Source organism: Rhincodon typus, chromosome 12 (assembly GCF_021869965.1).
Source record: "Rhincodon typus isolate 14 chromosome 12, sRhiTyp1.1, whole genome shotgun sequence".
In the NCBI taxonomy this organism is placed as follows: domain Eukaryota; kingdom Metazoa; phylum Chordata; class Chondrichthyes; order Orectolobiformes; family Rhincodontidae; genus Rhincodon; species Rhincodon typus.
Window position 1 is genome coordinate 53,500,580 of NC_063343.1, and position 23,005 is coordinate 53,523,584.

At 39.8% G+C, this 23,005-nt stretch overlaps 1 protein-coding gene across 2 annotated transcripts in view; it reads right to left on the reverse strand.

Annotated features, from left to right (window-relative positions):
• The window catches only part of LOC109917230 (teneurin-2-like), a 766,679-nt gene that overhangs the window by 313,354 nt on the left and 430,320 nt on the right, over positions 1-23,005 (reverse strand). For both annotated transcript variants that reach the window (XM_048603631.1, XM_048603632.1), the window contains exon 3: positions 3,644-3,856. In XM_048603631.1, the coding sequence (XP_048459588.1) occupies positions 3,644-3,856 (213 nt within the window). The remainder of the gene's footprint in view (positions 1-3,643; positions 3,857-23,005) is intronic.

The window sequence follows — 23,005 nt, forward strand, 5'->3', positions numbered from 1 at the left end:
GTTGGATAGCATCTATGTTTTGCTAATAACTTCATACAGGTATGATTGAAAATGCTGTGAGGTATTTCATCAGAACACATCAGAGTATGACCTGACTGCTGTGAGGGGGAAATGATACTGTGGTAGTCATGTCACTCACCGACTAATTCAGAGAGGCCCAGGCTAATGCTTTAGGAAAAATAGATTTAAATCTCACCATGGCAGCTGGTAGAATTTAAATTCAATTAATGAAAGAAGCGTAGGATATAAAACTGATCTCAATAATGGTGCCCATGAAACTATTATTGATTCTCATAAAAAACAACAAAGTTACTAAATTTAGGTAAGGCAACTTTGATATTACCTGTACTGCATGTAAAACAAAGAACTTTTCATTATAGATGTAGAGCTGGATGAATACAGCAGGCCAAGCGGCATCATAGGAGCAGGAAGACTGATGTTTCGGGCCTAGATTTCTGAAGAAGGGTCAAGGCCCGAAACGTCAGCCTTCCTGCTCCTATGATGCTGCTTGGCCTGCTGTGTTCATCCAGCTCTACACCTTGTTATCTCAGATTCTCCAGCATCTGCAGTTCCTACTATCTCTGATACAACTTTTCATTATAACTATCTACATGTGATAACAATAAATCAAATAAAATCAAATCATCATACTATGGTCTGGACTACATGTGACTCCACAACGGGGGCAATTAAGCGTTGCCTTCTGACAAGCCAGCCAGCCAGTCAGTTCAAGGATAACTAGGAATGTACAACTAATGCTAGCCTTCCCAGCAATGCCCACATTCCATGAAAGAATAAATGAGAAATAAAATGACCAGTGACAAAGAAGAAGATTATTGTATTATTTCCTTTTCCAGCACTAAAATTGTGACAGCTGCTTTAATAGCATACAGCCTGGCCAGGAGTGTAAAATTCTCAACAATGAACATCATAATAAAATCCAACATCCGATGGTTATATATGAACTGTCCCCATCTTACACCACCCTCCTTCACCTGGCCAAGTTCATCCTCACTTTGAACAATCTCCCCTAACTCCTCTCATTTTCTTTAGGTCAGAGGTGTGGCTATAGGTACTTGCATGGGCCACAGTTATACCTGTCTCTTTGTGCGGTATGTGGGATATTCCGTGTTCTAACCCTGCCCATTTACCTTCTCCTTCCTTACTATTCAAGGCCCTAGATACATATTGGAGGTTAAGCAGTGATTTACCTGCACTACACTCAGTCTAGTCCACTGTATTCACTGCTCACAATGTGGTTTCCTCAACACTGGGGAGATGAAATGCAGACTGGGTGCCCGCTTTGCAGAACATCTACATTCAGTCCACAAAATTGACCCTGAGCTTCCTGTTGCCTGCCACTTCAACACATTACCATGTTCCCTGGCCAACGTCTGTGTCTCAGGCTTGCTGCAGTGTTCCAGTGAAGCTCAGCACAAGATGGAAGAACAGCATCTCATTTTCTGTTTGGGGACCATGCAGCCTTTAGCAGTCAATATTAAGTTCAATAATTTTAGGTCCTGAGCACTTTCTTCTATGTCATTAGTCTAACTCCCACACACCAGACCTTGTCATCTCATGGGCTGCTATCACAAACAATCCATTGTCAGCCACTAATAGCCCTCCATTAGCAGTTAATCATTCTCCCAGGTTGATCTTTACCCATTCCTTTGTCTGCCCAACTGTTTTTCTCTCTCTCTGGGCTCCATCTTTCCCTATCGTTCACTCTTCCCCTGCTTCCAACCACCCCATACTCAGCAAATACACCAACCCTTTCCTAACTACAATCAGTTCTGAAGAAGGGTCACTGGACCTAAAACATTAATTCTGCTTTCTCTCCACAAATGCTGCCAGACCAACTGTGTTTTTCCAGCAATTTCTGTTTTTGTTATAGAAAGGTTATTGAGGTGCTGCAATACATATTAAAAAAAACCATTACCATTTTACAATCCCATAAGTGTTTGGTATCACGGGCTGTAAATCATTGTTCGGTGCACAATGTCAACAATATATAATTGCATCACTGATTATATATTTTAATGCAGAACTATTGCAATTAAAATCAAATGAGTCCATCCTTTCCATCATTTGAAATAAATGGTGAAAGAACATTACCAACATGCTGTGGTGTTTGAAACCATCCGCTCTGCATTTAAAATGGCTACTACATCATCTCCAGTGTCAACGTTATAGGATTTGCTGACCAATGCAATTAATTAAATTTGCTTTCATACTGCATTTTATTAAAATACAGAGTCAGCAATATTGTTTAAATGCAGGACTCTCCAGGGACACAGTTGTTCAATTTTCCTTCTTTCCTTTGAGTTATTTTTCAGACTTGAGTATATACATTTCTAACTGTTGCAGTGAACCACAAGACAATATAATTGTGAGTGTGAATAAAGGTAATTGGCAAAAGAAGCAGAGGGGAAATGAGAAATCATTTCTTTTTTTACACAATGATTTGTAATGATCTGAAATGTACTGCCTGAAAGGATGGTGGAAACAGATTCAATAATACATTTCAAAGGGGAATTGGATATATACTTGAAGAAAAAAAATGGAAAAGACACAATTATTTATCGCTTCACATGGCCACCATATGTCTCAAATGGTTTTTAGCCAATGAAATAGAAAGAAGGAAGAAAGTGTAAGGAATCTGGGATGGAACAGAGTGGAACTAATGGGATAACTTTTTCCAACAATGTGCATAGACAATGATCTCATTCCGAGTGGCATGATTTCATGAAAGGGGGTTAACAAAAGGCCACACGCAGACAGATTCTATCGTTGAAAAAATAAATTCTCTCTCACTTTCAAATAGAACTTGGGAACTGGAAAGTTGTGGGCAATGAGACATAGAGCAAGGGAAGAAAGAGTACAAGATAGGCACAATCCACTTTCTGACTCAATGGAATGTAGTTTTGGTCAGAATTTGAGACTGTCCACATTACAGTTTAACATTTAATGATGTTTTGAAATGGTGGGTTTTAGGAAAAGTATTCCATTATCTTAACATAAATTGGAATTTTCCATATTCCAATTCAATTTCAATGTTGCTTTTCCCAATTACTTTGTCTTAGAATTGTTAAATTCATTTGCCCAGGCAGTTACAGCAGCTATGATTGATGTCCCTTCTACAAAAAATAAATGAATTACCACAATGATGTAATGGATCCTGAGAAGAACTGTAATTATATTTCTTTACAATGTGCACTCTAAATTATCACAGTGAAACAAATGGATTCAAAATAGGAAACAGCATCATTGATGAAGGAAATCTTGGAAAATGTGATTAATGAACAAAAAAATTCAGAACTCCCAAATTACAGAAAGGAAGAGAAAATAAATTTTAAGAACAAGAAGAAAAAAAATCTTTCATTTCATGTTTTATCTATTGTAATATTCTTTCAGCAGAAAGAATACATCCTTACATCACCAATATGCTGTACTATCTACTTATTTAGCAAAAGGAAATTTCAATAACTTGCCTGTGGATTAACAATGAACAAGGCCAGTTGATGTGCAAGAGAAAATGTAATTGTAAGAGAGTCACACAGATGGGATGAGAGGGCAAACCTCTGCAAAAAGAACAAGGTAGCATTGAATGTGAATTTAGGCAGATATAAGCATAGATTCTTACCATTACTGGGGGGTGGCAGTGCACCAGAACCTGCTCGCAATAGGTATGAGTTTATGGCGAACTCTTCATTAGGGTTGGACTCGAGAGCTGGATGAGAGACGCTGCTGTCAAGCAATGGCATTTGGTAGTCTTTCACACTAGATGATGAAAGATGGGTGCTGGTCTGCTGGGCAAATGGGTGGCTGGGCGATGATGAATGTGGGATGGGACGACCTGGGGAAAAGAGGGTCAGTTGTTGAATGGTGTTACAGAATATGATGCACAATTTTTCCGTTAAAGTGCACCCGAAAATCATAACTCTGTATTGTCCAGAGAAGTAGCCCAGTGAGGGACCACTGTTTTCCTCAATTGGCATATTTACGAATGAAACTTAGAATTGAAGCTACCAAAGTTCAACAATCCATTTTCCCCTGGAAGCCATTAATTCTGAACTGGAATATGCTTCATTCAAGGAATCAATGAGAACAGTTTCTACCAAAGATTATCTCAACTGCTGAAAATTGTTGACTGCAGTCCATCAAAATAATTTGTTTTTGGACCAATCATAGTTCAATGTTTTAAATGTATGAAGTTGGTTACTATTAAAGGTTTTCATTTTGCTGATTTCTCCTCAACATCCTTTTCCTATAATTATAAACTCTTTGCTGAATAAAGCTCTGGAGGGTATTAATTGTCCTTGGATCTCCTGACAAGTAGCCAGTATTCATTTGTGAGTTTTGATGGTGAACACTGAAAGGCAATTTTCAGAACCGTATACAATTTTGACTTTATTTGATGTCCGAATATGCAGACTTCCAGTAAGGTTAAAAATAAACCAGCAATAAGAAAAAAGAAAGGATTTTCTCCTCCCTAACCCAGGAATGCCAATGCCAATCTTAAAGAACCCTACCACTCCAACAATTTGTTCTATCACAAATAAATGATGAGGGTCCCATCTAATTGACCATCAGATTCCAAAGTAGTGTTTCTGCTAATATTTTGGAAACAGATCATAAAAACTAATAATAATAAAATAAAATAATAACAAGCAATTAAGTAAAGTGAATACATTTGTTTGCCTTCATTGCTAAAGTTTTAGAGTATGTAAAAGGAATTGTTCTTCCAACTATAATTGATGCAGAAGTGTTTTGTTGAGGCCACAGCATGTTTGGGTTGGTTAGCTCAGTTGGTGGACAGCTGGTCTGCCATGCAGTATGCTACAATAACATGGGTTTAATTCTCATACTGGCTAAGGCAACCATGAAGGTTCTACCTTCTCAACCTTTCCCTTTTTGCCTGCGGTGAAGTGCCGTTCAAGTTAAACTTACCATCATTGTCTCACAGTAGTGACATTCCTTTTTACTTGGAATACTGTGCATTATTGTGATCTCCTTACCAAAAGAAGAATATACTAATCTTAAAAGGGTGAGGAAGATGGGGAGGATGTCCACATCAGTAAACAAACCAAGGGAGAAGAGTTGCATGGGAAAGTGGATTTGTGGTATAAGACCAGTCACAATCTTACTAAACGATGGGGCAGGCTCAAGGAGCCATACGGCCAACCGTTGCTTCTTTATCTTATTGCAAAATTACAATGCTGCTCTGGACCCATGGAGTTTGAGTATTTCAACGTAATTGCTTTAAGCAAATGCCGTCCCACAAGCCATTTATTTTTGTATATCAATTTTTATACATTTCAGGTGTTGTATGTCATTGTATCAGCTTGACAAAATGTGCTTAAAAACATCTTGCTTTTAAAATTCACCAGATTTTGTGGACTTTTGATTTTCTCAGAACAACAAAGCAGCAGTGGTTTGGTTACTGACTGTGACTGTTAGTTCTTGTGCCCAGCGGAGAGGGAGTCCAGCAATATTTATTAATGTTTGTACATGACAGACACTGCACTTCAGGACTTAGCAAGTGACGTTAACCCCAAGAATATTAATCTGATGATTTCAGTCCAAACTATGTCATAGTTCCTTCTGTATGATTCTATCCACACATATAGCTGCAGTTTGCAAATGGCAAAATAGTTATTGCTGCAGCCACAGATTTACAGACAAGTTCCTAATCTAATGACAAACTGGTTTTTAACAATCTATTGAAAAGATGCAAACACTTCCAGTTTCATTGGACCCATCAATCCAGGTAATAAATTGCTAAAGTTCTGCAGTTTTGTAATGAGGTGCTTCCTCTGTTCCACTTACCAACCAGATTTCAATACTCTTTGAAATTCCCCAATAACTATTTGCTCAAGCTATAATTTTCTTATCAATAAAAGCATTTTTTTCATTGTTGATTGACTGCTCAATCATACCAACAAAGAACGTGAATTCTGATGGAAAAGTCCCAACTGAAACACTGATCTTTCTTTTATCTTGCTGATTTTAATCACCTGCTATTTGCTTTTTCAGTTTTCCAGCTTTTAAATCCTAGAAGGGCACTGACTTCAAGCTAAGTTATTAAAGAAGTGGACAAGTTGGACTGAAGGATCTGTTTCCGTGCTGTGTGATTCCATAACTCTAAGTCAGTGATGTTAAGAAGGCTAATTTGTCCATATTCTGTCAACTTTACCACCAAAAATTCTTGAAGAATAAGAAAGACCTCAACGGACATTCAAATAGCTACCTTCTTTCTCTGTAATAGAGCAAGGGGCAGGAGCCAATTTTGATGAATTTCCATGTATCTATTACTTGGAAGAAACAGAAATTTCACAGAATTCCTACAGCGTGGAAACAGGCCCTTTGGCCCAACAAGTCCACACTGACCCTCACAGCATCCCGCCCAGACCCATTCCCTATAACCCACCTAATCTACACATCGCTGAACACTATGGGCAATTTAGCACAGCCAATTCACCTGGCCTGCACAAAACTTTTGAATTAACACCTTTACACAAGGAGTCAAGGATAGAGGTGGTAAATACTGAATTTCTCAATATCTGGCGTGTATATGAAAAACTGCCTTTCCTATAAACAAAGTGAAGTAATCAGTTTTCAGGATTTGTCATCCCACATATTCACGAGGAGCCAATTTACTGTAAACAAACTAAAATAACTAAGTGATTCGCTAAGCCCAAAAATTTGATCACTCATTCCACAATCTTAATAATTCATCAACATGCGAACAACCCACTACCAGATCCTTGTTCAATCAGTTCAAATGTCATCAAAACGTGGCTCATAATTTGATCTCAAATTTTAAGTTAATTTACCAAGCTAGTAACTATTTATTTATTCTTTATTAAATGGGGACCAAGCTTTCTTTAGCTTTTTTATCTCTTTACCCTTTTACTCTCTAACATTCATTGGTGCTGGGAAACTGACCTGATACATAACTGGTTACAATACGTACAATGTTGCCTTATGAACCAATATAGCACACTTCACTCCTTTGGCATAAATTTCCTAATTTGATTTTAGATCCATTTACAATTACCTGCTGAAAGTACATTTATCCAGGGGAGTAATTAGATTTACTACTGACTGCTATTTGTTTCCAATTAATACAACATTTGGTAATAATTCTTGTTGTGTTGATCTGTCCTGTCCAATAATTGTACACTGTAAAAATTCTTGCAATGTCCTTATTCTTCAGAAAACCTCTGAATTACTTAACAAGTACCATTAGAATGTGCAAAAGAAAATAATGCTGTCTCTCAAGAGCATGTTTCAGTTCACCAGCTGGATAATGAACTTGACACCTTTCCAAACACATCACATGCGATTGGCATAGAGCTGTGAACTCTGATAGGCAATACTCCTAGCGTTTCCTGAAATGGCCTGCTCTTTGAACTGCCCTCTGCAGTCAAATAGTCTTTTTCTTGTCTCCAATATTTTCATAATCACTAAACAATGAAACATTTTACAATAAAAGTTAAAATGAAAATAAAAGCACCAAAGTTTTCACTAACTTTCCTTATGGATTGTCTCCTGGCTCACTTGCAGCGATCTCCAGGGCAAAAATAATAGAGCTGTATTTATATAGCACTTTTCTCAGCCACCAGATGTCTTACCATGCTTACAATGTCCTACTTTAAACAATAATCACTACTGTAATGCAACAGGGCGGCACAGTGGCTCAATAGTTAGAACTGCTGCCTCACAGCGCCAGAGATCTGCGTTCGATTTCAACCTTGGGCTACTGTCTGTGTGGAGTTTGCACATTCTCCCCGTGTCTGCGTGGGTTTCCTCCCACAGTCCAAAGATGTGCAGGTTAGGTGGATTGGCCATGCTAAATTGCCTGTAGTGTTCAGGGATGTGTGGATTAGGTGGCTTATAGGGGAAGGGTCTGGGTCAGATGCTCTGAGAGTTGGTGTGGACTTGTTGGGCTGAAGGGATCCACACTGTAGGGATTCTATTTTTAAAAAAGTGTGTAATTTCTGAAGTCTCAATGACAATCCTGAAGGTTTAAAGATTTTCTGACTAACTAGGAGTTGAGGGCATACCACTGCATTCATGAAGCAATTTAAATTCCAAATTAAGCAAGTTGCCATGGTGGGATTTGAACTCCTGTTCCTAGAATACTACATAGGAACTCAAAAATAGGGGCAACAGCAGGCCATTCAGTCCTTTGGAACTGCTCTGTCATTCAATATGATCATGGTTATCTAACTCAGTACCTTGTCCCAGCTTTCCCCCCAAATCCCTTGATGGTTTTAGCCCAAAGAAATATATCTAACTCTTTCTTGAAAACGAACAATATTTTGGACTCAACTGCTTTCTGTGGCAGAGAATTCCACAGTCTCACCGATCTCTGGTGAAGAAATTGCTCCTCATTTCAGTCTTAAATGGCCTCCCTCACCTCCTTAAACTGTGACCCCTGGTTCTGAACTCTCTGGTCATTGGGAACATCCTTAGCAGCCTAAACACTAGTAACTGAAGAACATTACGTCCGTGCCACCAATGCCTTCTATCATTAAAATGGCAATAAGTTGTTGCTAGCTGTTAATAAATTTGAGAGAATGAAATTTTGTATTGCTGATCTGAGTTAGCAATTAAAATTGACTATCACATTCAAATAGCTTTTCTTTACAAAAAAAGTGCCTTTTTTTCTGTGGGCTTTCACTCAGTGGAATTAGAGTGGTGGTGATTCATTCTGGTATTCAAATGCACTTGGCAGTCAGTACACGGATGGTCTAGCCTGCAGACTGAGATTTGGTGATTGGCTTTCATTCCTCAGTCAGAGAATGATACATGATAGAAAATGGGTCACTAAGGGGGAAGGGAGACATGAAAAATGAATGAAAAATGGGAGTATAAATATGTGTAAAAATAAATTAACGCAACATTTCAGAAGTGATTTGCGGAGTAACTTTAATATGATGTGTGAAGTTATTTTTTCTCACTATAAGTTGCAAGTTTCAAAAAACCAGTTTTCTGGAAACCCTGAAATCACTCAAATTAGGGTCAGGTAGCATTCACTGTGTTAAGGCACATTTTCCAAGCTAATTTTTTTTATAGAATCTGAATAAAGGCAGCTGATGTCAGGTCATGTTAGCTACTCAGTCCTGACAACTTAAGCATTTGATAAATCTGTCTCTCAACAATTAGGCAGAACCACATGATGCTTTTTGCATCTCTGCCTATTTACATAAGTTAATTCTCCACAAATGCAATCTGCTTCCAATCATGAGACAGACTCTCATCTATTCCATTTCAATGAACAATGAAACAAACAAGCAGGTACAACAAATATTTTAATTAATCACTCATCCTCGATGAATGCAAAATTATGGTCTTTTTTCATATTTTGTTGGCAATTATTGTCATCAAATGGAAAGGAGGATCTTTTTGAAATAAACTATAATTTTCAAATTGTGAATTTCCATAATTTCAGTTGGAAAAAAGCTCACATTTGGAAAAAAATAACAGGGCTATTCCTACGCATTTCAAAAAAATACTCTGACACAGTTGATAGAAAGAGAAGAGAAAGAAAGAAGACACTGCTAAGGAGGCAATAACCTCTCTCCACCTCAACCTTACTAACCATAGCCGTGGGATGAAAGAACAGGATACTGATTTACTTAGCTAACTGAAATGAGTCTTTAATCTCTAAACTCTTCACCTTTTCTCTAACCATGACTTCACCCTTTTGCTCTTTCTGATTAACTTCACCAATGAAAGTGCCTGACGGTTTTATTATTCTGCAAACAGAAATAATCTCCAGAGCATAATGAAAGGAATTCTGACAACTAGCCTGTACATTAAATTTTATCTAATGAGTAGAGACTGTTTTACTTAATGTAATCTTCAAGCAAGGCTTTTGTTTAAATAGGGCTATCTTTGAGCAAACTAGCGGCAAAGAATATATTGTAGTGAAGATGGCATCTGAAATATTGGATGCATTTATAAATAGCAAGGGAGGAAATAACTTGTTCAGCATTGTTGAGTGTTGTCACCAGACTCCAATTAAACGTATTAAAGCAAAATACTATGAATGCTGGAAATCTAAAAAAGAACAGTGAAGACTGGAGAAATTCAACAGGTCTGGCAACATGAGCGGAGAGAAATCGAGTCAACATTTTGAGACTAGTACGACTCTTCTTCAGTCCCAGCTCTTTTCCTACATTGGTAGGATTGCTAAAGCAGTTGTTTTGAGGACTGCAAACCTGCTGACCTCTCTCAGGATGACAATATTCATACTCTTCACACTCCCAGTCCCATTCCTTTCCCGTTTTCTGCTAGCCAGCAAGCCTAGCTGCTTTTGGCCAAGCTGAGATTGAGGTTGGACCTTCCAGGTTCATGCTTTTTGACACCATGTGCAGTCTCCTCCACTGAAAATTAAACTGCATAGGAACTCTCAAACAAGGAAAGGCACATGGAGGACAGACATCAAGAAAAGGTATCAAGGGAAGGTTATTTTGTTATGTTTCCTGTGGGACATTGAAAAGGGTGATAAATAATGTTGATTTTGACCATTTGTTTTGTGGTGACATCCAGTTCAGAGTTGCAGTCAAGAGGATATTTTGATTACCAGTATCCGAGAGAAGTTTCATTGTGAGTATGTTGATGAATGGTATAATGGGATTGCTAATGCTGGTACCACATTTGGATGAAATCATCACATGCAGTTCAGCTGGAAAAGAGCTCTATCATTTTCCTCCTCCCTTCCTTTTGCTCCTCCACTGGCCTTCTTACTGATCTTAGCTTCATGTCATACACCCTCATAACAGTGAATAAAAAAACGAAAGAACTGCGGATGCTGTAAATCAGGAACAAAAACAGAAGGCGCTGAAAAAGCTCAGCAGGTCTGGCAGCATCTGTGAAGAAAAATCAGAATGTTTCGGGTCACCAGACCTGCTGAACTTTTGCAGCAACTTCTGTTTTTGTTCCTCACAACAGTGAAGTTATGCAGGGTGCATCAGATGATGAAAAATTATTACATGCATCCTGAATGCTTCTTCAATGCAGTAAAAACATCATTTATGTACTCTGAAGGCCTGTCAAAGACATTTTGTGTGGCTCTCATTAAATGAATGCTGCCCACATAGGTATGGATTGTGCACCAGAGTAATCAGCCAGATAATCAGTGGATAACCCTGCTCACCCAGTAACTACTCTCATGTCTTTGGTAGCTCAAATTCTGATTGTACAGTCAACTGCTACAGGATGCAGGAGCCATGACTGCTGCCAGACACTGTGCATTAATCTTCATGATCCACTGAGAATGATGTGAAATGGATCGACACTGAAGGAGTGCGGAACCCTTTGTGGTGTTTGTATATCTCTGCACATACGTGTTTTGTCTTACAGCCAACAACACCTTGCATAATGGAGAAGTCTGCTACCCTTGCAAAGCCACCTGTTTCACGAGAAAGAGAGAATACCATCTAACACCTTCTCTTTGCATGTACAACGTCAATGATCTCCTTGATACCATTATCCTTTAGAAACCTATATCTTCCTTAAAAATATTCAGTGACCTGACCTCCACAGCTTTCTGTGTTTGAAAATTCCATAGGTTCACTGCCCTCTGAGGGAAAACTTTTCTCCGCAGTATAAAATGGTCTACTGTTTATCCTGAGATCGTGACAACTTGTTTTGGAATGCCCCTACATCCCTGCAACCAATCTGTTCAGACCTGCCAGAATTTTATATGTTTTACATAATGCCATCTCATTCCTCTAAACTCCAGTGAAAACCAGCCCCGTCAATCCAGTCTTTCCTCATATGACAAACCTGCCATCCTAGCAATCAATTGAGTGAACCTTTACTGCACTCTGTCTATGTCAAGTGTACCTTCTCTTAGATAAGGAGACAAAGATTGCACACAATACTTCAAGTGTAGTATAACTCCACAACAGCCAACAGAAGTCGTTCACCTAAAAGCGGTGAAGTGGGTGATGATGATGATGCCTTTTAATGACACTGGTAGGGATTCCTTATTGTTGATGAACTTATGTTTAGCTATATAAGGTTAAGAGATGACATAACCCAGCAATGAGGTAGAAAGCATTACTAGCTGAGTAACCTAAAAATCTGCTGGATCTGCACAAAACCTCGATGTGTTCCAAGAGAGTAGTTTAAGGTAATAGGGTGGCACGATAGCTCAGTGGTTAGCACTTCTGCCTCACAGTGCCAGGGAACTGGGTTAGATTCCACCCTCAGGCAATTGTCAGTCTAGATGCTGCACATTCTTCCTGTGTCTGTATGGGTTTCCTGCAGATGTTCCAGTTCCAAAGATGAGCTGATTAGGTGGGTTGGCCATGCTAAATTACCCATAGTGTCCAGGGAATTGCTGGTTAGTTGGGCTGGCAATGCTAAAATGCCCATAGTGCCCAGGGATGTGCAGGCTAGGTGGACCAGCCGTGGGGAATGCACAGTTACTGAGATAGTGGCTGGGTCTGGGTGGGATAATCTTCAGAGGGTCGGTGAAGGGTCTATGGGCTGAATGGCCTGCTTCCCCACTGCAAGAATTCTATGATTAAAGAATTAATCCAGGAGCTAAGAAGAAGCTCTGATGTATAAACACACCCATTGTGTGTAGTGTCAGGCAGCTCTGGATAGTTGTAGTTGGAGATAGTCATGTCTCCTACTCCTTATGTTACCATCATCATAATGTAATCCATGTAGATTTTTTTAAGATATAGTAAACCTGATCTTGTTGCTGAAGGCATGAACCTCTTCTATTAAGACTTATTAATAATTTATCTCTCACCCCAATCCACTTCGGCTGGCACAGGGAGAAGGATTGGTGATAAAATTCTACCTAAGATACCCAAACCTTATCATCAGTATTAATACACAGAGCACATGTGAACAATCTCACAAGAACTGTGTGTGTACAGCCATTGTGGATCAAACACCGATAATTCACGCACAGAATTTTGCAATCCTTGTGTGCAAATTGCAAAAGTGTGTAGAATGTAAAGGTTTCACTTAAAAGGGTAAAAATAAACCTAACTCTAATTGTTAAATGAAGGCTTACAGTCAGGCATACTTAGCACATAAATCATTAATAGAATTGGCCTAGGAAGAATGGTTTCATAAAATACAATCTAACTTTTTGTAGCTTTAATTAAATTGCACCTTAACATGCTCATGACTCCAACAGTAAACTCAAACATTGGCATTGGTTGTACATCCTACAGAAATGTTTAAAATATTCATTTCAAAAAAGTGCAAAGCAATTTCTCTAGGGCCTAATTAAAATGGGTGACACTTGATTGTGCAGAACTAACTGTCACCTTTGTTCCTCAATGTTTATTTTTAATTTGTTAGAATTACTCAACAATGTACTGCATTAAGGCTTTGAAACTGGATTTATACAGATTCTCCAAATGCCTAAATTGCATTTATTTGCACCACATTATAATCTGAGATCTGTTCCAGATAACAATGTATCTGAAGATGCATATCACTGCCTTTAGTGTTGGGAGGGAAGTGCGGGGTGTGGTAAATAATCAGCTCTGCAGCGATATTTGAGAGTGGGGAAACAAGGCCAACTCATTTGAAATATTTTAAGTGCCTCCAAGCATGGAACTTTGAAAATTAGGACGCAGTTGTGTGAAATCAGAACTATAGGTTGTCCAATAATATATCACAGATCTTAACTGCTGGTGGAAAGGTATATTGGTTCAAACGTAAATGGAAAACTGTGAATATTGGAGGAAAACCTACAGAGTGGCACTTTAATTTTTAAAAAAAAAATCTTTGTAGAGTTCCTGTGGCAATATGGCTTACTTGGAGACACAAGCTGATGTCTAGCAAATTTAACACTGCTGGTTGCTTTGAACAAAGACATAGAGGTGTTATTGTGGAGTATCATCAAGATTATAGATTCCAATGCACAACTGCATTAGTTGACCTGCATGGTGCTGGAGTATAACTTGTTGATGGAAAATATGTAGAGATAGCACCAGATGGGAGCATATTATCTCTAAGTGACTGGAGTCAATATATCCATCGCTTGATTGCAGTCCCTTATTCATCCTTCTTCATTATTCAGGCCTTCTGATGAAGTGCTTGTTTCCCTGAACACTAACCCATCTTTCCCCCCTTGAGATATGGACATAACAGTTGCACATCACCTATATATATATATATATATACATATTCTACCAACAAATCAGCATCACCCCCATCCCCCAACCCATGCAATTTCACTAACACTGGTTGTAATTTCCAGCATTCACAAATGTTTTTCATTTGCTCTCATGCCAGTTACAGGTTTTGTCGGAAATCAAGTTCCATAAATGACAAGTAGGCTCTCAGTTTCTTAAGAATACACACTTTCATTCTTCTTCACTCTGTTTGCTCCATATTAGATCAGATGTGACTATCTCATCAAAGATCAGAGTGATTGTAACTAAAGAGAGTTTGCAGCCCTTACAGAAGGTGTCTGGTCATTCTTTTCGCAATAGATATCAATGTTCTATTTTTAGTCATGAAGATAACATACCACAAGGTTTTCTTCTGTTCCAATTTAAAATTGATATGTCCACACTGTGATGTGATCAGGAATTATTTATCTTTGATAAGAGATTAACTATTCTGTAGAAAATGGTATTATCAGCTAACAATGATCTTCATCAGATCATTGTTAATGACAAGAACAGCAGAAATAAGAATCATTCTCTGAGCGACAGTTATTAAAGATGCAGTAAAAATATAGAAGTGGTGAAATGGTGAATGTTCATTTGTCATGATTAAACCATCTGGGCCTTTGATAATGAGAAATAATATAAGGGATCAATCCGGAATGACAGTGGCAGAACAGAAGGATGAACATACTTTGGAAGACGGCAGATTGTGTTTGACCAATTTACTGAATTTCGTTCAGTTAATTCACGGATAATGTTTAACCAGCTTTTAGAAAAAGTTAAAAGAAATGCAGATGCTGGAAATAAGAAACAAAAACAGAAATTGTTGAAAAGCTCAGCAGGTCTGGCAGCACCTGTGAAGAGGAATCAGAGTTAATGTTTCAGATCCAGTGACCCTTCCTCAATTGATGACAGCTATGATAAGTATTGGTTTTTATGCAGAAGATAGGTTGGGAGGAGGGTAGGAAGGAGTAAATGATAAGTGGAGATAGGTCTCAAAGAGAGAGAAGAACAGTTGGGCAAAGGAGTGGATAACGATCAGACTAGGAGAGTGAACAGCTGTTAATGGGGACTGTTCATGGCTAACAATGGGTTGTATTGACCATGTGGTAACAAGGATTCGTGTCTGGGGGCTATGGTAAGGATATGAGAGAGCTCAAGTCCAAAAGCTATTGAACTCGATATTGAGTCCTTCTGTAGACTTCCCAAAGAAGAACAGCACATAATTTTCCACTTGGGAAGTCTACAGCCTTCTGGAATCAATACAGAGTTCAAGAATTTTCAAGCTTGAACTTTCCCATATTCTTACCCCAACCCCCACACATCAGGCTTTGTTATGACATGGTCTGCTGTTACACACAACCAATTGTTAGCCACTAACAGTCCCAATTAACAGCAACTCACTCTCATCCTCCTGGCCTGATTGTTATCTACTCGTTTGTCTGTCCAACTGTTCTTCTCTCTCTTTGGGTCCTTTCTCCATATCATTTACTCCTTACCTCCCCACCCTATCTTCTGCATAAAAACCAAACTTTTCCTAGCTGCCATCAGTTCTGAGGAAGGGTCACTGGACCCAAAACGTTAACTCTGATTTCCCTCTACAAATACTGCCAGACATACTGAGTTTTTCCAGCAATTTCTGTTTTTTGTTTAGAAAAGCCTCTTGGCTGTGTCATACATAAAATGTCAATTGTTAAAGTGTATGCATGAAGGTAGATATTAGATTGTTGGACAAATACCCAGCTGGCTCACTGATATTGTTTAGAGAAGGAAATCTATGTCCTTTTCTGGGCTACCTTATATGTGATTATTGTTCTGCATTAGAGCTGTTGATTTTGAAATCCTGATTTTTAAACGAGCTTAATTATATCAACTATTCTTAAGGGAAACTAGAGCTTGGCAATAAATGCTGCCCTTGCCAGTGACACCTACTCCAATAAACCAAAGGGTAGGTTAGATGTCTGCAAATACTGCATTGTTACGATGACCCAATGTTTGCAGCTCTTGATGACAGAAGAATCCATTGCATCCATTAATTAACTACACAACAATTAGCTAAGCTCACATTGAGGGATCATGCTGTATTCCGTAAATTGGTTGAGAAGTGTTTTCGGCTACGTAAAGTTCAACTTTTCAAAACACAATCCGATCCTATTCTCAATTCACCCCTTCCATTGCTATTATTTGTTCTACACCCTTCAAGAGATTGGTTTTAAAGCAGCTGCCCAAATTTACAATCTGTTTCACTCTACCCCTGTGACATTTCCCAGCTTTTCTTCTTGTGCCCTCAAGGATTCGGGATGCTTACCTCGTATTGGCTTCTGCATTCCATAATAAACAGTGGAGATCTTCAGCAATCTCTACTCTAGATTCAGGAACTCTTTTCCTAAATCCCTTCGCCTTACTTATTTCCTAACTTTGAAACGTCTCTTCCAGAACAATTAGCCACACCTTGGTTAGCTGTTTCTCTCTGGGAAGTATCACGTAACGTTCACAAAATTAAAAGGCAAACCATTGGTACCTCAAACATCCAAACTGTTAATCCCCATTTCAACCATGAGATGCATACCCTTCACCAGCAAATACAATCATTCCATCAAGCCTTGAGGCATACAGTGAGCAATACATTATTTGAATGATAGTATTCTCAGAACAATTCATGTGAAGCAATCCAAAAAAAAACCTTAAAATGCAACATTAGCCCAAAACGGGTTATAATTAACAATGAAGGAGAGGCTTATGGATGAAAATGAAAATAACTCAAGAATCTTATGTCAATTGATGTGAAGCTGGAAAAGCACAGCTGGTCAGACGGCTTCTGAGGAGCAGCAAAGTCTGCGTTTTGGGTCGAAACTCTTCATCAGGACTGGGGAGAGGGAGGAGAGCCCAGAAGTAAATAGAGGGAGGGGGGATAGGGCTGGAGTAAGGGTAGGTGGGACGGTGACAGGTGGATGCAGGTACAGGATTATTGTGATTGGTCAGTGGGAAGGGTGGAGCAGATAGGTGAGTAGGAAGATGGACAGGTTAGATCAGGTCAGGGAGGCGAGGTGGGGGGAAGGGCTGGACATGGGATATGGCTCACGGTGGAGGGATTTTGAAGCTGGTGAAGTCAATATTGAGGCCACTGGGCTACACCCTCCAAAGGCAAAATATCGGGTGTTGTTACGTTTGGTCTCACTCTGACAGTGGAGGAGGTCAGGATGGACATGTCGTCAGGGGGAATTAAAATGGATGGCAACTGGAAGGTCAGGTTAGTTGGTGTGTGCAGAGCGCAGATGCTCTGCGAACTGGTCCCCAAGTCTGTGTTTGGTCTCCCCGATATAGAGGAGTCCACATTGGGAGCAATGGATGCAAATAGATTCTGTGTTTGGTCTCCCCAGTAAAGAGGTCTGCATTTGGTCTCCCCGAGATAGAGCTGTCCCCCTCCTCTTCGCCTCCCTGACCTGAGTTAATCTGTCTACCTTTCTACTAACTTAGCTGTTCCCCCCTTCCCACTGACAATAACCTCCTACCTGCATCCACCTATGACCTTCCACCTACCCCTCCACCAGCCCAACCTTCACCACCCCATTTACTTCTGGGGTCCCCTCACCCTCCCTAGTCCTGATGAAGGATTTCAGCCTGAAACGCTGACTTTCCTGCTCCTCAGATGCTGTCTGACCTGATGTCCTTTTCCAGCTTCACATCAATTGACTCTGGCTTCCAGCATCTGCAGTCCTTATTATCTTCGAGAATTCTATGTTTTGTTTCTCTCATCGGTAGCTTCTCACACCTTTTACACACCCCAGTTATGTGCCTGCCACCAACTATAATTAAAACAAACAAAAACAGAAATTGCTGGAAAAGCTCAGCAGGTCTGGCTGCATCTGTGAAGAGAAATCAGAGTTGATGCTTTGAGTCTGATGACCTTTCCTTTTTGTTTCTGATTCACAGCATCCACAATTCTTTTGGTTTTTATAATTAAAATAAAACCTAATGTATTTGCTTTGGGTGTATATCTTTTCAGTGACAGATGTTAAACATAAAAACTTTAAAGCCATATATGTAAGACTCTAGGGAACCAATTTTACATTTTGACACAGTGAAAAGGGTGATAATTGATCAGGTTGGGTATCCAATGAAAAGAATAAAAGAAATTTGATGAAAAGTTATTATTCTTCCTTTTGCGCATGTGTGATAATATTGGACTGGAAGTTAAAACCAGTAACAAATGAGTGGTGTGAATTGCCTTTGCTGATTGACTTTCTGTGGATTTTACAAACTGAAACCTCCTGTTCATCAACCATCAAAATAACGTTGTTTTCTCTAGGGCATCTGAAACTTACATGAACAATACAAGCAATCACATGTCTCCTTTACAGATCAGACTGAATAATCAATAATGAGGAGCATCAAGTCTAAACCAGGACGTGCCTACTCCCAATTCCTCCGCCGCCACCATCTCTGCTCCCAAGATGGGACATACCACTCCTGCCCATCCCAAATGTCCTCCTATTTCAAGGACCGGAACCTCCTCCCCTCCGGTGATTGAAAATGCCCTCAACCGCATCTCTTGCGTTTCCTGCACGTCTGCTCTCACATCCCCTCCCCCCAACAAAAATAAAGACAGAATACCCCTTGTCCTCACATATCACTCCACCAACCTTCATATCCAATGTATTATTGTCCGCCACTTCTGCCACCTACTGTCCGACCCCACAACCAAAGATATATTTCCCTCCCTACCCCATCTGCCTTTCATGGGGACTGCTCTTTCTGCGACTCCCTCGTACTCCCCACTAACCCCATCACCCCCAGCTTTCCCTGCAACCTCAGGAAGTGCTACACCTGTCTCGACTCCTCCCTCCTCACCTCCATTCAAGGCACAAAACAAACCTTCCACATTAGACAGGGATTCACCTGCACATTCATCAATGTGGCCTTGTCTACATCACTGAGACCAAGCAGAGGCTCGGAAACCGTTTTGTAGAGCACCTGCGCTCTGTTCGTGACAAACGACAACACTTTCCGGTTGCGAACCATTTTAACTCACCCTCCCACTCCCTGGGTGACATGTCTATCCCAGGCCTCCTCCAGTGACACAATGACACCACCTGCAAACTGGAGGAGCAGCACCTCATATTCTGCCTCGGGAGCCTACAGCCCAATGGCCTAAACATGGATTTTACCAGTTTCAAAATCTCTCTACCCCCCCAGCCTCATCCCATGACCAACCCTCCCTCTCATCCCTACCTCCTTGACCTGACACAACCCTTCCATCTTCTCTCCCACCTATCCTCTCCTCTCACCTCACTGACCAATCCCCACCACTTCCTACCTGCACTCACCTATCACCATCCCACCTACCTTCTTCAGCCCCACCCCTCCTCTATTTATTTCTGAGCTCCCTTCCCCTCTCCATTTCTGAAGAATGGTCCCGACCCAAAATGTCATCTTTCCTGCTCCTCTGATGCTGCCTGTCCTGTTGTGCTCCTCCAGCTCGACACTGTGTTATCTGTGCCAATTAGAATGTTGAACTCAATGGCACGTCAATTAAAAGAAAGCAAAATAAAGAGTCGGTAAGAATGATTGGATCAGGGTAGGGAGATAAAAGGGACAGAAAAAAAAGTTCATTTAAATCTTAATAATTTTAAATTCCCCACTGTAATTAACATCTTAAAGAAGCAAAGGACCACATTTTTAAAAGTTTATTTTCAGTACAAGAGAGGCTGTTTGTAAGTAATTAGGCCTATAACGCTGCTGAAAAGGTGTTAACATTGGATTGGTCAAGCACAGCTTAGACTGTATACGTAACGATTGCAACAACTCTTCAGTTAATGCATTTGAAAGGAAGCATGACAGGAATGTATGATTATCATTGGGCTTCTGTAGGTTGAGGATCAACTTGGATAGACAATACCTTATATAGAATCATAGAGTTGTACAGGCCGGAAACAGACCTTTTGCTCCAACTGGTTCATGCTGAGCAGATATCCTAAATTAATCTAGTCCCATTTGGCAGCATATGGCTCATATCCTTCTAAACCATTCCTGTTCATATACCTATCCAGATGTCTTTTAAATGTTGTAATTGTACCAGCCTCCACCACTTCCTCTGGCAGTTCATTCCATACATGCACCACGCTTTGTGTGAAAAGCTTGTTCCTTAGGTACCTGTTAAATCTTGCCCCTCTCACCTTAAACCTATGCCCTCTAGTTTTGGACTCCCCTACCCTGGAAAAAAAGATTTTGGCAATTCACCCTATCCATGCCCCTCATTTTATAGACCGCTTTAAGGTCACCCCTCAACTATTGACACTCCAGGGAAAATGGCCCCACCCTATTGAACCTCTTCCCATAGCACAAACCCTCCAACTTCGGCAAAACAGCTGTAAATCTTTTCTGCACCCTTTCAAATTTAACAACATCTTTCCTATAGCAGGGAGACCAGAATTGAATGCAGTATTCCAAAAGTGGCCTAATCAATGCTCTGTACAAACGCAACATGACATAACAACTCATATACACAATGCATTGACCAATAAAGCCAAGTGTACCAAATGCCTTCTTCACTACCCTGTCTACCTGTGAATCTATCTTCAAGGTATTGTGAAACTGCACCCCAAGGTCTCTTTGTTCGGTAACAGTCCCAAGGACCCGACCATCATGAGTGTAAATCCTGCTGTGATTTGCCTCACCATTTATCTTACATTTATCTAAATTAAACTCCATCTGCCACTTCTCAGCCTATCGACACATCTGATCAACGTCCCGTTGTGTATGTAATTGTGCATATGGACACAAAATTTGCTGTCTGACTTCCTGTAAATAATAGTAAGCATAGATCAGTTTACTGTAAATTCTTACCTAAAATTCAGCCCTTAATTCATATTTACCAGACATATTGAAATATAGGCTAGAAAATGTACACTTTTTCACTGATTTGCCACTTGAAATTCCAGATAAGTGGAGACTTTCTAGTTTCAGAATCCAGCTTCTAATAACAATGCGGAATCTTTCATCTGAACAAAAAACAAGAATCTTCCAGCTTTCTTTATGGGCAATGATACATCTTGAAATGAAAAAACAATGAATATCATTGCTTTAGGTGAGCATGTCAACCCATCCTTCGTATTATCATTGTCTTTCCTCAGGGCACAGAAATAAAGTGACCCAGTTGATTCATTTGGCAATTAACACCGCACATCGAGAAAAGGTCAGCAGAGTTGTGGACGTAGGGAGGGAAAAGAATTAACAGTGTAAAAAAGAAATCACATTCTGAAGAAATATCACTCTTTGAATGATGAATACTTCATGTGAAAATACAGGGCAAGTCATAATTAACAGCAAGCATTCTTTCCATCACTCCCTCAAACCATTCAGTCCTGCCAATGTCTCATTAAAAAAAGCTTTCATTTCAGTGGGAACGTTTGTGTAATACTCATCAGTGATAGTCACACACAGCCATTCCTTTAATGACTCTGTTCAAAGGATTGAAATTACTATGTAAATCATTCACATCTCTATGCAGTACCAAAAACTTGGGACGAGATAATACTAAAAATCTAATATGGGCAGAATGCATCAAGAATATCAATAATACAATAATATCTTTTCGTTCGAAATTTTCCTTACAAAATAAGTTTTAAAGTGTTCTGGAAATTAATCATCTGAAACTGCTTCTGACTTTTGGGGGTGAGGTGCATATGATGGGTATTTGGTAAAATTTTCCTTTTATTTGTCATGCTCCTTGATACCACTCTCAGTTATCTGCTGTCTTTCAGTCCACCATGGATAAGGGTTGCAATGGAGGCCAAACTGAGCATTAGTGAGCAGGACATTGCAGATCAAGATGGCATGATTGACAAGCCCTTCCCTTATTCTGCTGATGTTATTCCAAATTATCTCAGGAATTTATGAACAAAATAGGTCACAGCCATTTGTCTGTTTAATTCCCAGGTCTATGTTCTGACCAATCAATGTCAATTGCTAGGTTTAAAACTTAAACAAAGCTTAACTGTTAACTGTCAATCAGCATTAATGCGTACATTTTCTATGGCAACACCTCGATCAATGAGAATCCAATGAGTAGTATAGTTTCCACTCAAATTTGTATTCTTGTACAATGTGGTGGTTCATTCAAAATAAAAATCTTCAACAAAATTCATCCTTTTTCAGTAAAACTCAATTCATATTTTTCAAATAACTTGAAAAAAAACTGATCTCTGGCTTGAATGTACACAATGACTCAGCATCCACAGTTCTCTTTTGGATAGAGTATCCCAAAGATTCACAACCCTTTGAGTGAAGAAATTTCTCCCCATCTCAGTCATCAGTAACTACTTTTTGTTTCTGAGAATTTGATCCCCAGTTTTAGGCTCCCAGGCCAAGGGAAACATTGGACAAGATGCAATAGGTGAGTCAATGAGGAATGCATCCCTGGCAATAGTAGGCAGCCTCATATGCTCTGTGGGCCATTCTTATGACTGGAGATGGGACATCCACCTCTTATTCAGAAGGAACCTCTGCCTCAGAAAGCTGCCGGATAACTTCAATTACACCATCAGAAACAGTGGCCACTGCTGAGGGAGTCAGGGGCCCACAACCTACAGAAAGTGGCCTGAAGATACTTAAGCAAATAATTTTAATATGGACAAAATGCAAGGTTTCCATGAGATACTCCCTGAGCCTACAGGGGCTGCCTTGTTGCCTGCAGCCCCCTGTTTAAATGGAATGGTCTTAAAAACTGAATCCACTACGAGATTAAGGTGCAGGGCTGGACGAACACAGCAGGCCAAGCAGCGTCACAGGAGCAGAGAGGCTGACGTTTCGGGCCTGGACCCTTCATCTGATGAAGGGTC